Source organism: Lycium barbarum, chromosome 11 (genome assembly GCF_019175385.1).
Source record: "Lycium barbarum isolate Lr01 chromosome 11, ASM1917538v2, whole genome shotgun sequence".
In the NCBI taxonomy this organism is placed as follows: Eukaryota; Viridiplantae; Streptophyta; class Magnoliopsida; order Solanales; family Solanaceae; genus Lycium; species Lycium barbarum.
In genome coordinates this window covers 80787995-80806182 of record NC_083347.1, presented here as the reverse complement: position 1 = coordinate 80806182, position 18188 = coordinate 80787995, and the positions used below count along the sequence as shown (strand labels likewise).

The 18188-nt window shown below is 34.8% G+C and overlaps 1 protein-coding gene across 2 annotated transcripts; it reads left to right on the top strand.

Moving 5' to 3' along the window:
* The first annotated feature begins 9534 nt into the window (after nt 1–9534).
* On the top strand, nt 9535–18021 carry LOC132616567 (probable WRKY transcription factor 4). 2 transcript variants are annotated; one of them, XM_060331066.1, is made up of 4 exons: nt 9535–10197; nt 13251–13933; nt 14035–14193; nt 17565–18021. In XM_060331066.1, the coding sequence occupies exons 1-4, from the start codon at nt 9829–9831 to the stop codon at nt 17845–17847; spliced, it is 1494 nt and encodes a 497-aa protein (XP_060187049.1). In that variant the 5' UTR covers nt 9535–9828; the 3' UTR covers nt 17848–18021. The 2 variants fall into 2 exon arrangements, with proteins under 2 accessions (XP_060187049.1, XP_060187048.1); XM_060331065.1 differs by lacking the exon at nt 9535–10197 and adding an exon at nt 10595–11304.
* Nucleotides 18022–18188: the final 167 nt, after the last annotated feature.

Here is an 18188-nt window from a genome sequence, read left to right as displayed (position 1 = left end):
ATATGTATACGCTGCCCAATAATACTTCAACCTATATTAAGACGCCAACAACTACGGTTAAGCTACGGGGAGATTCAAAATGTATTCTAACGTTAGTAACTCCTTTCTAGATGTTTAGACGATGTTTTCTCTTGTATCCAAACCAACTACATACAACCAATCCAACATCAATAATTATATGTTCAATACCAATCCGGACAGCCCACACAACATTCCAAACAGGCCACATTCACAACATGCAATAACGATTCACATACGGCTACTACATTCTCAAGTTATTCCTAATAGTTCGTAGCCTTAATGTTTGCATGTAACAATTTTATAACAGCCCATCCAACATACAACACAATGCATAATCTTAATTATCATTAATCTTCCAAGCTCAATAAGAATAACAACAACGTGTCAAAACAGCCCGTACCTTACAACACTAGATAATAGTGTACATGCGATTATGACACATCCAATTTATTCTTGTTAGTCTATAGTCATAATATTTCGTCGAAACGATTCTATAACTTCCCAACCACTATGACAACATGATGTATACTCCTAACTATAATTATTTTTTTCCAACTTAATGAAAACAACACGTCCAAAACAGTCCCTAACCAACAACACGTCCAAAACAGTCCCTAACCGACAACATAACAATGTTCGGAATTCTTGCAAACGTTTACGAACATACTAAGCAAACCACATATGATTCTTACACATTATTTCGTGTCTTCTTTTCATATAATTTCAGTAAGTTATGACCAGCAATCACATGACAACTACATCATCAATTCATACGCAACTAAGCTACGTTATTATCACTATAATCCTTACAACAACTCACAAATGACTTTAGTTCCAACTCCAACCATTAAACACCTTCATTTCCATCATAAAATTCATGACAATAACAATCAAAATATCAAGTAAAATCAGTCCACAAACTTCTACAAAAACAGTCCACTACACGGCTTAACTATGCTTCAACATCACTCACATAAAATCATAGATTCAATTTATTTTCATACTAACACAACTTCACCTTTAACCTTCCAATTCTTTTCATTCTTTTTACCATGCAATCTATGATAGCAAAAATCATAATTACTAAAGAAAATCAGTCCATCAATTCCACCAAAACAGTCCCTACGGCCACATAATCATTCCAACACCAACATTCATGATTTTATGCATGCAATTCATGTTCACCAAGTTACAACCATACTTCAACATCAACATATATAACTCCTTGGTTACTATCATGTTCCAACATCAACACACATCATTTCATGCATACAACTTATATTTACTCATTTACATCACCCTTAATACATGAAAAAGAAAGTTAGATCTTACCTTGACAACTTGACTTCTCAACTTGGCTAGAGTTTGTGAATTGAAATGATAATGGTTCTTGTTGCTCCAATGACTATCTTCACGTTTCTAGGGACCTTCTAAAGGGTTGAAATGCTTGAAGAAATCATTTTTTTGATCAACACACAAAGAGCTCAAAAATCAGCCCCTTGGCCGAGACTCTCTCTCTCTAGGTTCTAAGTTTTCTATGTTTGTGTTGTGAAGTTGAAATGAATTGTAATGGCTGATTTCTTAGTCATCATTTGGTTAAACTATGATGACTACAAGTTGGACACAACACATGCTCCACTCATGACATTGAGCACTCAATTAACTTTACACTAGAATTCAATTCTTTTTCTCTATACTTTCGGCCAACCTCACTTCTTTGTCTCCTTTCTTCTTTTTTTTCATTTAATTGTTTGCAAGACAATTGCATGTGTAGTGGATGATTCATACACTAACCTTGTCCATTGCAATCATACAAAGATGAATGATCAATATTTAAATGTGCAATGACTCATCCAACTTGTATACCTTCATAAAATAATGCATACCTTCATAAAATAATGGATACTTTCAATATTCAAATGCATGCCTCAACTTTTTCTCCTCTTATTTTCAGCCATCTTGGCCGAATTTCACATCCCTTTTTCTTTCCATTTGGTTGTCCACAATATAATGAAAGTGTAGTGGATGAATCAACATTAAATGCATATTTGTATGTCTTCCATAATAGCCTTATTTTAGATGACTTTGAGTCATCTTTAGGCATTGGCACATTAATGTTCATCTTGGCTCATTGTTGCCACTAATTTTTACTTAACACCACAATTAAGTAGTTCCTAATCTCCAATAACATTTTTATACTAAGTAAAATTTATAACCGATTAGTTCTAGTTTAGAAATTAAAAATCCGAGGTTTCTATCTCACGTCGATTCCTTCGTGAATAACTCGACGTATAAAATACGGGGTCTAACACTCATAATCAGAGGTCTCGAGTTCGAGCCCTGGATATGAAAAACTCATTGGTAGTTAGTGCTTCCCCTGAAGAGGTCCATGCGATGCGAATCCGAATATAATCGGGCTTCAATGCGGATATCATACACCAAGTGAGAAATAACAAAAAAAAAAAAAAAAAAAAAAAAAAAAACTTAGAAAGTCAATTTATTGAATTGACAAATTCCAATTTAATAATTGTCCACCTAAAATTATTGAACTATGTACGTAATAAACAATTCAGGAATTTTACATAAAGCCGTAGGGTGATCTCATTGTCAATCTATCTTTTTAAATTTTTGTTGCTAGCTAAAGTTGAGAATAGTTGGGGGTTTTAACAAGAATAAATTAAATAAAGTTTTAATACTTTACAGAGCATTAGTGATACACAACTATGACGGTTTGTGTCAACTTTAATTCTATTTACTTGGGTTCACAGTGATATTTCGTTTGATTTGGATAGAGAAATGAACCTAGAGCCCGTATGGATTGACTTATAAGTTGTTTATAAGCTGTTTTTAGTTTTTTTTTAGTGTTTGACTGGTCAGCTTAAAGTCATTTTGTGCTTAAAATAAGCTCAAAAAAATAATTGGGCCCATTTGACTTAGCTTATCTAAAGCAGCTTATAAGCTGAAAACAGTTTAGAAGCCAAAAAAAAATAAGTTAGACTACCCAACTTATTTTTTTAGCTTATAAGTTGCAAACGGCTTATAGGCATAAGCCCATCCAAACAGGCTCTACTACTAAAAGTAGCGAGGCCAGACACCCTTCATTATCTTCGACAAGTGTTTTACACTTATCGTAAAAAATTAAAATATACTTATATAATGTGTCTGAGCTTATAGTTTTAATCAATTACTAATATCTTTAAAAAACAAAATATTTGTTGATATGTAAATGAAATTGATTTGAATAGACTGTAGAAATATTAATAACTTATATAAATGATCTCAACTACTTTGAAGTGAAATGCCATTAACCTATTATCACAAAGTATATAAAAAGGTGTCAAAATATTTCCCACCTACAAGTTTAAAATTTGAAAGAGTCTTATTTCAATACACAACTTATATGTAAAAAAAATTTACATTATCAAGTTACCAATTTATGTAATACTTTTTCCTTTTTAGTTAGTTCCAATTTTTTTTTTCATATTCAATAATAATTATCTTAAATTTTTTATTTTACCCTTAATGAAATGATTTATAGTCACGTAAATATCTATGACTTACTCCTTCGGTTACTTTTTACTTGTCCCTTATACTAACAATAATTTCCTTTTTAGTTGTCTATTTTTGAAAATCAAGAGAGAGTTATTATTATCTTGCAATATTGTCCTTATCATTAAGTAACTACATAAAATGTTATTAGTCAAGCTTAGATTTTCAAAGCATAATTAATAAGCTTAATTTAGTAAAATAAACACCTAATAAATACTCTCTCTCCTTCCCGAAGTATTTGTACGTTTAGCTTTTCCAGAGTCAATTTGACTAATCTTCAGAGTTAAATTTAGTCAGCTTGATTTAATATCTTAAAGTTAATGTTGGTGAAAATACCACAAATTACAATAAATTAAAGTTGAAAAATAAGATGAACAAAAATAAATAAATAAATATTCAGATGAGGCGCGGATATCTTGTTCTCTTTAAAGAGATTCAAGCCCATTATCGTACAATCATCACCGGTCCAGTAGCATAGTTCTAACCTGTCCCCTCCAGGATACAACAGCCAAACAACGTCGTTTAACTCAACAAACTCTGGACAAGATGTTGAGTCCAAAGCTCCACCAAAAGATTACCTTCCTTCAACTAAATAACATTCTTTTTTTCCTCACATTTTCAAGAACTCTCCAAAAATATTTCTACCCATCACAAAGAAATGACTTCTATTTATAGGTGAAGAAATTCACTCTTAGAATGAATTGGATGAGAGGTGGAAAGATGGGGTAATAAATTGGTAATAATATGTAGAATATGGGAGAATAAAGAGTTAAGAGTTTACAAGAGTTTTAAGAGAAGATAATGGCCGCATTCTTGATGTAAATGTCATGAACGTGAGCAGCATAATAGACACATTAATATGCACTTTAATATAAAATTTATAATATTAAAATGCTCAATAAACCAATAATTCCGCATTCATTTTAATATTAAAATAAGAGAGTTCACCAATTTAGTTGAAGGGAGATTATTATGCATAATGAAGGCGTGTTCTGCATTGAACCTCCACTTAGTTAAACAACGATCTCTACTCCAGAGTCAGTAGTGTGCTCTGCATTGAACTATGACTGCTTAAGAAAAATAAAGTATCACTGCGTACACATAATAATCAAGGTATTGACATAAGCTTTTACAGACAACACATTACGGCCTTATGCTATCCCAGTTTTCATAAGTGATTCTAAGAATAAGCCCAATTCTCATAGGACGCAGCCTACTTCCACACTCACATAGGTGAAATCTATCAAGGATGCTTCTGTAACATTAACACCCCCCTCATACGAGTTACAGAATTTCATTAAGAGTTTATAGACTCAACCTCCACAAATCATTACAGGAAAATGCACTCATAACTTAGGGAGGAAATAAAATAAATATAAAAGTGCTTTTCACAACAAGTCCTCATATGATTCGTTTTCCCCGTTGAACTTGATTGTAGGACCTCTAGTCCTTAGGTTGGGTTTCCTCATATATCACTCGGGAATTTTCGGGCTTCAATTCCATCCCCTCGATGTGCTTCAGACTATTTTTTCTTGCTAACGCCTTAGTATTTGAATTTGCAAGATTATCATAAAATTTTACACAATCAATATTTATGGTATACCACTTTCCACAAACAATCGCACAGTATAGTGTTTTTTTCTTTTTGGGTCTGGATTTCGTAATAACAATTTTGAAAAAATATTGGTGCTAATACAATGAATTAAAATAGAAGGAATTGATTTTCAAAGAAGATATTTGAAATAACTTATATCTCAACCAAATCTCTTCTTAACTTGCTGAAATTGACGCAAAACCTAGCCTCCATGGTAGAGTTAGTAATAAAAAAAAAATTCTCAACAAATAGCACCGTAGTGTTCCCATCTGTGTCTAAAAGCCTTTGAGTACAACTGGATATTTTTTATAAAACAAGCCATAAATTTTCGTACCAAATTAATATACCTGGCTTGCTTGTACCTGCTAAGTACTTCTACTGTATACACAATATCAGGTCAAGTGCAATCAGTCACATCTCATATTTTTTATTAGGCAAGCATACTCCTTTTATTTATCACACCATTTATACATATTTGAATCAAAAGGAGTTGCAAGGTGCGTACAATCAATAAATCTATGCTTCATAATTTTTCAACATAATATAACTGATCAAGGAAAATTCCATCAAATATTTTATGATTTCTTTCATTTCAAGAATGAAATTTATCTCACCCAAATATTTTATGTCAAAATGACTACTCAACATGTTTCTTTTTGTATCTTTGTTAACACCCATGTTAGAGTCAAATACATAAAATTATAGGCAAACAATAAAATGTGAGCTATTCCAAAACTGATATATGCACTTGTAACACTCACTTTTTATTTGAAAATTCATAAAGATGCAGAAATCATAGTTTTTCATGATGAATATTTTTCTCATTTCATCAAGCCCCACTATTTCTACTATTTCAAGAATATCATGAAAAGTAGTATAACTTTATTCATGAAAAATATAAGGTAAAAAGTTTTTACCTTCCCTCCGCTTGAATCGAGCAAGTACAAAAATACTTTAGACTTCCATCTCTTAAAGAGATCTAACGATGTTGAAGCGGAATGATGTTGAAATCTCCTGCCTTGATATCCGCAATTTTTCAAACTGTAAAAAAAATGAATCTCCTTAAAATTGTTGGTGAACATACCACAAATTACAGTTGCAATATAAAATGAACAAAAATAAATAAATAATTATTCAGGCTGAGACGCATATATCTCGCTCTCTTTAAGTAGATTCTGCGGTACAATCATCACCGATCCAGCAGTATAACTCTGACTTATCCCCTTCAGGATACAACAACCCAACAATGTCATATAACTTAACAAAATCTAGACAAGATGTTTAGTCCAAAGCTCCACCAAAAGAACACCTTCCTTCAATTAAATAAACTCTCTTTTCCTCACTTTTTTAAAAACTCTCCAACATTTTTTCTATCCACCACAAAGTAAGGATGACTTTCATTTATAGGTGAAGAAATTCATCCTTTGAATGAATTGGATGAGTGGTAGGAATGTGGGGTAATAAATTGGTAATAATATGAAAAATACGGGGGAATAAAAAGTTAGAGGTTACAAGAGTATTACGAGAAAATAATGGCCACATTCTTGATATAAATGACGTGAACGTGAGCAGCATAATAGACACATTAATATGCACTTTAATATAAAATTTATAATATTAAAATGCTCAATAAATTAACAGTTAAGATTTAGATATTTGAGAACTATACGATAAGCGCTACAAATTGCAACTCTTCTTATATCAATATGGTAAAAAATACATATTAAAATATAGGTCATAGTTCATGTAATTTGACTCTCGAGAAAAAAAACATGACAAATATTTTAGGACGGAGGGAGTATTTTCTTACTCACTAGTTTCATAATAAGTGGTGTTTTTAGCTTGGACACACCCTTTAAGAAAATTACTCACTCCTAGAAAGTAAGAAGTGCTTTACTAACTTACCCTTAATCAAATGCTTAAAAAAAAGTAGCACTTTAATAGTTTTTTTGATTATGTTAAAACCCATTTATTTAAATAAGGGTAAAATTGAAAGAAAAAAAAAATTAATGCCTACTTAATTTTGTGAAACACCTTGAACTAAAATGAAAAAGTAAAAACATACTCCCCTGTTTCAATTTATGTGAATCTATTTTCTTTTTAGTCCGTGTAAAAATGAATGACCTCTTTCCTAATTTGACAACAAATTCACTTTATGAAATGATTTACAACCACACAAATATTCAAGACTTATTTTGAACCACAAGTTTAAATTTTTTTCACTCTTTCTTAAATATCGTGCACAGTCAAATGAATTCACATAAATTGAAACGGAGAGAGTGCCACTTATTATGAAAAGGAGCAAGTGTGGGAATGTTAAGTCAATATGAGCCAAATAACAAAGAAGGTATGAGATACTTTAAATCTCGAATTTCAAAAAAAAAAAAAAAAAGTTCCTTACATTTCATGCCCAGTTAAAATGGAGAAAACGACTTTTAACATTATAAATAAATCTTTATAGGTCAAATCCAATCTTAAATCAACTTCTAAACCACGCAACTAAAAATATTTCTATATTATCAACACATTTGTCTTTTTTTTTTTTTTTTAGAAAAGGATCAAAAACGTCCCTCTACTTTGGAAAAAGGACTAAAAATATCCTTCATAATAAATTTGGATAAAAAATAGCTCTCCTGTCATTAAAGTTTTTAAATGTAACCCTGTGTCAACAGAAATCTCCAAAATAACCCGATTTTATTTTTAAACCCGCTCTATTTTAACCTGATCTAATGATAAAAAAAACCCATATGCTACCAACTTGTTCCTGAGTCCTACATCCGGAGCCAATAGGCACATGAGCGGGTAATCCATATGATTTTTTATTTAGTTGAGTCGGGTTTAAATGGAGTGGACTTAAAAATAAAATCGGGTTATTTTGAGGATTTCCGTTAATACAGGGGTATTTAAAATTTTTAATGACGAGAGGAATATTTTTTATCCAAATTTTATAATAAACGATATTTTTAGCCCTTTTTTCAAAGTAAAGGCGTATTTTCGACCCTTTCCCCCTTTTTTTTGCCTTTTTCTTCCGTAACTCATTTGTCTAATAACCCAAACTTGTGGTCAACTTCAAGACGACATGCAAACAACAAAGCCAGATAAACAAATGCTGTAACCAATAACCGACAAGTCCCAAATTTCATTTAAAGAAATAATTTATTGCTCCACCCACTGTACATTCTCAGACATATCCATAAACACCAATACAAGAGAAAAACACCAAGGATCAAGAAATTACTCAAATTGAACAGCAACAAATCAACAGAAAGTGTTGATTCTTTTGTCTTTTCTGTTAAAAAATTTCACAAAGTTATCATCATCCTCTTAACAACTGATAAGTTGTACACTTTCATCTCAAAATACATTTATACGTTATACACGCCTTTAATTTAGAGAGATTCAAAATATCTTTTTATTCTCTAAATTTTGTGCCTAGTCAAACCAATAACTTGTTTGACCAAACATCTAAAATCAGATTTAAAAAAATATTTTTGATGAGAAACAGTTTGCATTTGACCAATTAATTTAAAAGTCTTCTGAATAATAATTAGTATTTTGTCAAACTTTTAAAAATTATATCTAAATATATTTTTCTCAAAATTATTTTTGGAAAAAACTATTTTTTTATCTTTTAAAAAACAGCTGCTACTACTTTCCAAAATTCTATTTTCTCCCAAAACTTGATGAGCAACTCACTTTTTTAAATAAGTATAAAAAAAAAAAAAATTGGCCTCAAACATGCTACTATAAGACAAGATAAGGAAAAGCTGTAACAATAATAACCCAAAAGTCCCAAATTTCAATTATATATACACATCATTCATTGCTCCACCACCACTGTACATCCTCAGGCACATCTATAAACAGCAATACCAAACAAGAAACACAAAAGAATCGAGAAATTCTTCAAATTGAACATCAACACATAAACAGCAAACCATAAAGTGTTCAAATTTCACAAAAACATCATCATCCTCTTAACAACTTTGTCTTCACTGATAGCAAGAAAAAACCCCAATCAAGAATGGGTGAAAAACCCAAACCCAAAGCTCCAGCATTTCAAAAATTTGTTTTTTTGTTCTGGAAAATGGTTTTAAAGTAGTATTCTCTCCCTTCTAATTTACGTGATATAATTTGTCTAAACATGAAATTAATTTATTTTTTTTTTAGAAATTTATGGTGTAAAATAAGTCATAAATATTTGTGTGATTGTAAATTATTTCATTAAGAGTAAAAAAAATTTTAAGTGAAAATTATTTTTAAATACAGAAATATCTCTTTTTTTAGTAAAGCTTACCACATAATGGCTTTTAAGAATTGAAAATGAAGTTTTAATGCGTGAGGGGCGAGGAGTAAACAATTCTAAACTATGACTACATGGGTATATTTATTAAAACATTCTTGCAAGAACAAATATACCTTATTTTGGACAGCAGGGCAAATACAACCTGCAAACAACAAAACACCACAGCCAGAAGAAAAGCTGTAACCAATAAAAAGTCCCAAATTTCAATTAAACAAATCATTCATCGCTCCACCACCACTGCACAGCCTCAGACATATCTATAAACACCAATACAAAACCGGAAACACAAAGGATCAAGAAAATTGTTACAGATCAACAACAAACCATAAAGTGTTGATTCTTTACTTTCAAATAAAAAATGGGGGAAAAATTGAAAGCTCCATCAGTTTCACCTTCTTCACTTTCAACACTAACAATCCCACCTAGAGCTCCTTTTGAATCATATTTTAATGGTGGAAATATGCCCTTTTTCAGTCCAGGTCCAATGACACTTGTCTCCTCCTTTTTCTCCGATTCCGAATACCCCTCTTTTTCACAGCTACTTGCTGGTGCTATGGCTTCTCCTTTAGCAAAACCACAAACCCTTTTGGCTGAAAATGAAGAAGAGAAGAGATTAGGGTATAAACAGAATAGACCCATGAGTTTAATGGTGTCTCAATCCACCCCTTTCTTTACTGGTTTTGGTCCTGGTTTGCTTAATTCACCTGGATTTCTTTCCCCACTTCAGGTAAACAACTTAATCAAAGACTTCTTTTCTGTTTCTGGAAAAAGCTTTAAAGTAGTAATATGATATTGGGGTTTCTTGTTTTTTTTCATTCGGTGTCCGGTATTTGAATTTGAGCCCGATTATATTCGCATTTACGCCGCATAGGGCCGAATGAAGTGCTATGGTTTTGGGGTTTTTTGTTTTTTTCTTTACGCTCAGTGTATAGTTGGAGGCCGATTATATCTGAATTCGCCACACATAAGGCTCGAAAGAAGCTCTCTACAAAGGATTTTTTGATATTCACATCACAGACCTCTGATTAAAGGAGGCGGTCATCCGTTACAGCACATTCTTTGACAGCGATTTTGGGTTTCAGAAATTAGCATTTGGTAAACTTATTTAGAATAGCGAAGGCCAAACATAATTTCTTTTTCAGACTACAAGGGCAAATATGACCTTTTCTCGTATAGAAACTGCAACCAATAATCACCCAAAAGTCCCGCATTTCAATTAAACAAATCATTCATTGCTCCACCCAACTGTACATCCTGAGACATATCTATAAACACCAATACAAATCAAGAAACACAAAAGAATCAAGAAAATTCTTCAAACTGAACAGCCAAAACAGATCAACAGCAGCAAACCATAAAGTGTTCAATTCTTTTGTCTTTTCTCTCTTAAAATTTCACAAAAACATCATCATCATCCTCTTAACAACTTTGTCTTCACTGATAACAAGAAAAACCCCAATCAAGAATGGGGGAGAAACTCAAAGCTCCATCAATTTCAACATCTTCACTTTCAGCACTAACAGTCCCATCTAGACCCCCTTTTGAATCATATTTTAATAGTGGAAATATGCCCTTTTTCAGTCCAGGTCCAATGACACTTGTGTCCTCCTTCTCCGATTCGGAGTACCCGTCTTTTTCACAGCTACTTGCTGGAGCTATGGCTTCTCCTTTAGCAAAATCACAAATCCCTTTGCCTGAAGATGAAGAAGAAAAGAGTTTAGGGTATAAACAGAATAGACCCATGAGTTTAATGGTTGCTCAATCTACCCCTTTCTTTACTGGTTTTAGTCCTTCCGGTTTGCTTAATTCACCTGGATTTCTTTCCCCACTTCAGGTAGACAACTTCATTCTTCATTTTCCATAAGTTAATCACAATTAAAGATTTCTTTTTTGTTTCTTGAAAAAGGTTTGAAGTAGTATGATTTTTGGGGTTTCTTGAAATTAGTGATAACTTATTTAAGGGTCCGTTTAGTCATAAAAATTGTGAAATTTGAAAAAAGTAGTTTTTGTTTTCAAAGTAAAAATGGTATTTGGAAGTTGGAGTTGTGTACTTGTGTTTGGCCATGAATACAAATTGGAGTTGTTTTTGGATTTTTGTGAGTGATTAGGAGTGAGAATTGTGAAAACAGCTTTTTTGAGTATTTTGAATTCCGATTTTTTTTGGATTCAACTTCAAGTTGAATTCCGGAAAATAGTTTGCTTTTCGAGAGTCAAACTTCTTAATTTTGACCGTGTGTTTGAACATGGAATCTTTAAATTTTTTTAACAAATAAAGTTTACATATTTGGAAATAACGTAAAAAGTAATATAAGTCACCATAATTATTAATTTAAAATATTTAAAAGACATGAAAAAATTATGGTCAAAGAACAACTCGTTTGACTCTTGAAAAGTGAAAAGTGTCGAACATATTGGGACTGAGGGAGTAACAATTCTATTTCCAAGCAGTTTTCGGAATAATATTCCAGAAAAAAGTGAACTATCCATGGCCAAACGGGGACTTAGTAACTATTTACTACTGAAGAAGTGCTGCAACTTTTTAGTCAAAGCTGTAGTCCGGCAAGAGTCTTATGAGTGAGCTACAAGCTAGTAAATCACCTGTTGGAGCTTTTGTTTTGGTTCACACAAGTTTGGGACTTGACCTTTAGTACAATAGAAGCTGCTAGTTTGCAGGATTAATTTTAGTATAAAACCTAAGGGTTCCTCTGCAAGGTTTGTCCACGGAGGGTGAGTCAAGGCCTAAGATCAGGCTGAAAGGCGTATTCGATGGACAACAAGTGAATATTCCTGTACTATCCTTTGTTAGTCCCGAGGGACGGAGGAGGCTAAGTTAGCCGAAAGATGGGTATCGGTTTAAGAACATAAGGTGTTCATACCCAAACAGGAAAAACAAATTTGGATTCCTAACAGGTTCGGGTGTGACTCCTACATAGGTGACGAAGATTTTTTTTTTTTTTTTTTTGTGATGACATGGGAACCCGCAGCCGCTACCCTTTGGGTGCGCACAGGGTAAACCCAGCACATAGGTGACGAAGAATTTATCAAAGGGACAAATTGAGTTTTTATGTTAGTGGGTGCGGAGTACCACTGTTTACCACTACTCTTCATGACGATATGTGATGAAGGGTGCTAACTTAGTGCTATATATTTTTAAAAAGTTTTCAATTTACATGGCGCCCGCACCCATCGCCAGAAGGCTAAATCCACACATAGTTGTCAATGATGATGAATTCATGACTATTTATAATTGTTCCAAGTGTCCCACATTGTTTGAGGAAATGCATTGTTGTCTCCTCCTTATATGATCTTGGACAATCCTCGCCTCATGAGCTAGTTTTTGTGGTTGTCAATGATGATGAATTCATGACTATTTATAATTGTTCCAAGTGTCCCACATTGTTTGAGGAAATGAATTGTTGTCTCCTCTTTATATGATCTTGGACAATCCTCGCCTCATGAGCTAGTTTTTGTGGTTGAGTTAGGTGCAAGATCAATTTTCTGAATATGATATCAGATTCAGACTCATCCTTGTTCTTGGTTGCCTAATGTTGGACCTCCTGTTATATTGTCCAAGCATCAGATGTCTAGTTTTGGACACAGAGCTGGTGTCCCATATTGGTTGACAAAATGAGTTGTTGTCTCCTCATCTTCATGATCAGCTTTTGGATTGAATTAGACCCCAGATTATTTTATTAATAATAATGGTTAAACAAAGTTATCAATCAATCATAGCGGCATCTTGTTGTTTATTTATAAAACTCATCACATCTTTGCTTGCAGAGTCCTTTTGGAATGTCACACCAGCAGGCCCTAGCACATGTTACAGCACAGGCAGCATTTTCCCAATCTTACTTACAAACTCAAGCTGAATGCCATTTCTCCTCGCAAGGGACACCAGCACAAGTATTAGGGACATCTGACCCAAAAGAATCTTCTTTACAACCTCAACTAGATACTACGCCGTCAGACCAACAGATTAAGAAAGTTGAACTGCCACAGGTTTCTCAATCTGACGATAAGCCAGTCGATAGACCAGCTTCTGATGGTTACAATTGGAGGAAGTATGGGCAGAAGATGGTTAAAGCAAGTGAATGCCCTCGGAGCTACTATAAATGCACACATCTAAAATGTCCTGTCAAGAAGAAGGTTGAGCGATCCATTGATGGTCACGTAACTGAGATAACGTATAAAGGCCATCACAACCATGAACTCCCTGAACCAAACAAACGCAGAAGAGACAGTTGTGCTCAGGATAGTTCAGACTGTCCCAAAGTTAACGCTGAAATTGAAGCACATACTGAGATAGAAATCAACGGCTTAAATGGGGCTCTTCTTGCTCATTCTGAACAGATGTCTACTGAAATGGCATCTGAACGTCCTGTTCCAAATGAATGTGACAAAATTGAGGACACTGCAACAGCAACAGGCAAGGCACATGACGATGAACCAAATGTGAAGAGAATGTAAGTTCTTTCAGCATCTTCTGCTGAGTTAAGAAACCTCTTGAAATGTAATTTGGTAAAGAGAAACAAATATGTAGCTGATCGAAGTTACCATGATGCAGGAAGACAACCGTTGAGACTCCTATTCTTTCTTCATCAAGTAAAGCGGTATCGGAATCCAAGATTGTTGTGCAGACAAGGAGTGAAGTAGACATTTTGGATGATGGGTTCAAGTGGCGTAAATATGGGCAGAAAGTGGTGAAGGGGAATCATCATCCGAGGTACTTCTACTTACTCTTATGTATTTTAACTGTGACCTTTAGAATGCGTTAGTCGCTCTGCTGCTTGCAGCTTGATTGGTACACTGTTTAATTGACTAAAACAGCGGTGTTTACTTGTATCCTGCTTTTTATCCTTTGTCCAGGATATTCCACTTGCATATTTCCTAGGCATTTGACAAATGCAAAACAAATAATTTAGGAATCGACTACTATTTCCAAGTCATATTCTTCGATGAAGTGGTATTAAGTACCATAAAATCTTCTTGCTCTAAAGCTCTCGCTAGTGCCTTGTGAATTTGAGTGATGTTGTTGAGCGCTGTTCCTGCAGGTTTAAGCTGTAAGAAGACTCTTCTTCTTCAATAACAATAAAAGAACAGATTGAATAGGAAAAAATGTAGTATGTATGAAGAAGTCATAGGAACAATTTTTACTGATAAAAAAAGGTCATAGAAACAATTTCATTGAATTCCTGGATTCTAATTTGATCTTATTTACATGTCATCTTTCATTCCGTGTGAGCAAAATATTTTCAGCCTTGTAAAGTTTAGCTTTAGACCTTAACAAGAAAAGAGAGATAAAAAAGGATGGTTCGTATTGGATCCTTATCTCCGTCAAATTACCTGGTTCTTCACTCTCCAGTGCTCATTGTGTGACACTAGGATGCTAGACGACAAAAGAGGGATGGTCCACATTAGCTTCTCTTTTCTTTTGCCGATTTCACTTTTATTATTTTGTTTGTCCCAAACTGCTCTAGAAAACTTTCCTCAATGAAATGAGTTGGCATCAATAGAGGCCTCCTAAAGCTTTGCAACCTTAATTGAAGAAACAAAAAAGAAAGGGAAGAAGGTCCGAGTTGGTCCTTGGCGTTCTTCAATTTACTTGCTCTTCATAGCTCATTTTGTGAAACTGGGCTCATAGAGGACAAAAGAGGGGCGTTCCCGTTTAGCTTCTCTTTTCTTTTGCCAATGTATCCTTTTCATTGTTTTGTTTGTCCCAAGTTGCTCTTAGAAACTCTCCTCTCAAATTCAGTTGCATTCTAATTGAAACAGAAGTGAAGATGATTATTTAAGAATTGAAGTCAACTTACTAATAAAAACAAGATACCAACGAACTTTTTTGAAATAGTTTCACGGGATTCAGCCAATTGCCTAGATTGTGGAGTATCGTGCAAAATAGGAATCCATGTTATAAGAGGATTTTCCTGTGATAATTTCTAGTATGGAATGAGTCAATAGTACTGGAGACATAGTCCTGATTGACGAGACTCGCAACGGAGTTAACGATAAGCTGGAGGGCTGGAGACAGACGTTGGAGTCTAAAGGATTTAAATTGAGTAGGACCAAGACAAAATACTTGGAGTGCAAGTTCAGTGGCCTACCACGTGAGGCTGACGAGGAAGTGAGGCTTGGTACCCAGGCCATTCAAAAGAAAGGAAGTTTCAAGTATCTTGGGTCTATTATACAGGGAGATGGGGATATCGACGACGATGTTTCACATCGTATTGGTGCAGGGTGGATGAAATGGAGGCTCGCCTCCGGAGTGCTGTGTGATAAGAAAGTGCCACCAAAACTTAAAGGCAAGTTCTACAAAGTGGTGGTTAGACCGACCTTATTGTACGGGGCGGAGTGTTGGCCAGTCAAGAAATTTCATGTTCAGAAGATGAAAGTCGCGGAAATGCGAATGCTGCGGTGGATGTGTGGGCACATTAGGAGGGATAGAATTAGGAATGAAGATATCCGAGACAAGGTGGGAGTGGCATCGGTGGAGGACAAGATGCGGGAAGCGAGACTGAGATGGTTTGGGCATGTGAAGAGGAGAGACACAGATGTCCCAGTGCGGAGGTGTGAGAGGTTGGCTATGGACGGTTTCAGGAGAGGCAAAGGGAGGCCGAAGAAGTATTGAGGAGAGGTGATTAGACAGGATTTGACACAGTTTCAGCTCACCGAGGACATGACCTTACTTAGGAGGTTGTGGAGGACTCAGATTAGGATAGAAGGCTAGGTGGCTAATCCTTTCACCATAGTAGTTGTAGTTTCGCTCATTTGTTTATTGACATTTGATTTCTGCATTTGATTGCTGCTTATATTTGTTGGGCCGTTGTACTTTGGTTATCTTAGTTATCTATAGTAGGTAATGCTCCTTTCTTTCCGGACTGTTCTATCATGACTTTCTCGCTTTTGTTATTCCTTGCTTTCATATTGTTTTCGATATGCTTGGTCCTATCTAACCTTTTGTCTTATTTTTCCTCTCTTGTTTCTCCTCTCTTGAGCCGAGGGTCTTTCGGAAACAACCGCCCTACCTTTCAAGGTGGGGGTTAGGTCTGCGTACACTCTACCCTCCCCAGACCCCACATGGCGGGATTATACTGGGCTTGTTGTTGTTGTTGTAATGAGTTAATAGTACATTTTTGGTATCTAATTTAAAAAATTTATGATTTTCTCCTCCTCGGTTTGGAGAGGCCTGTCTGATTAGTTCGCTTGATAACTTCTGCCATTGTGGATATGGAACTGTCTAAAAGCTTGATGATATTAATTCAATACTGGCATTGAGGATTCTTTTTCTTTTCGTTCTAGCAAAGGAGAGCCTTGAAGCAACATTAAAGTTGCCTTCGTGTGACCTATAGGTGACGTGTTCTAGCCGTAGAATGAACCAAATGATGCTTGCATCAGAGTAGGTTCCCTGCATCACATCCCTTAGGGGTGCGGTCCTTCCTTGGACCCAGCGTGAATGGCGGGATGCTTCGTGCACTGCGCTGACCTTTTTTTCTTTTTCCTTCTTGCCTTGTGAGATTTATTTTGAGACCTCTTGGTTAATGTTTGTTCTGTATGGATTGACAGAAAGGCTGTGGTAGTTCTTTGCTGATTTGGCTATAGACTATGAAATCGAACTGTGAAGAAAAACACTTTTTCTTCCTTTTCCATGCCCATTCTGTATATTCTTGTTTTGCTTGTTATTCCATGAACCATAAGGACCATAGCTACACATGTGTTGATGTAGCTAGATTCATGATTTAGTATTCACAAGCCAGGAGTCCTGTAGCAGTTTCTTATTACTCCAGCAAGAGACATAGATTGAATTGAAAATTTCAGGATGAAACCGGAAGTTGTTTTATGCTTCAGTTTCTATACTAAAGCTTGTGGCGAAGGGTTGTCATATGTATCTGATCAAAACTAGTGCCATAAGACCTTTGGACATCAGAGTTAAGTACTATACCCTGTCAAAATATCTTGTTCAACGGCTAGTTCTTAAAATTTTTCGAGTGTGGTTTTTCATGTTTTCTGTTTTATGTGATTAAAATTTGTGTTTTTTCCTTTATTCCTGCTCTCAAGGTGTTATAAACATCTATAATGCATTCGGTGTTGGATTTGCAGGAGTTATTATCGTTGCACATATCCTGGATGCAATGTTCGCAAACATGTTGAGAGGGCTTCAGCAGATCCTAAATCTGTCATAACAACATATGAAGGGAAACACAACCATGATATTCCCATTGCTAGAAACAGAAGCCATAGCGGGGCCCAAGATGGTAGTAGTCGTCAGTTGACCGAGCAAGAGATTGCAACTTGGAGGCCGTCACATCATGAAAATGTTGCTCTTCATACCAATGAAATACCAGTGTGTAGGCAGCTTAAAGAGGAACAGATTGCAGCATAATTTGCATTACTTAAAAGGGAAAAGGGTGAATATGTTTCTTTTGTGTGACCAATAACTGATTAAATCCGTTCTGAAAACTTCATGCTAATGCCATGTATCTGTACACAAGTCTCGGTAAATGTTTGTAAATCTTATGGCTACTTGCCAAAGATGTCTATATATTTGTTACTAAAAGGTGCTCTAATAGTTTTAAAATTTCTGCATCTCTCTATTTGGGGGGTGGTCTTTAATTTTTGCCTTTTGCCTAAAATAGCCCGAGGTTCTGCGTTCGAACCCGGCTCAGTAAAAAAATAATAATTTAGCAAGGCAGAGTTTCGTTGCAAAATTAGGCTTATTCGTGT

Coding starts and splice junctions, on each gene's coding strand:
- LOC132616567 (XM_060331066.1), top strand. CDS start 9,829: ATGGGGGAAAAATTGAAAGCTCCATCAGTTTCACCTTCTTCACTTTCA. Junction 10,198..13,250: donor GATTTCTTTCCCCACTTCAG/GTAAACAACTTA, acceptor CTTTGCTTGCAG/AGTCCTTTTGGAATGTCACA. Junction 13,934..14,034: donor GAACCAAATGTGAAGAGAAT/GTAAGTTCTTTC, acceptor ACCATGATGCAG/GAAGACAACCGTTGAGACTC.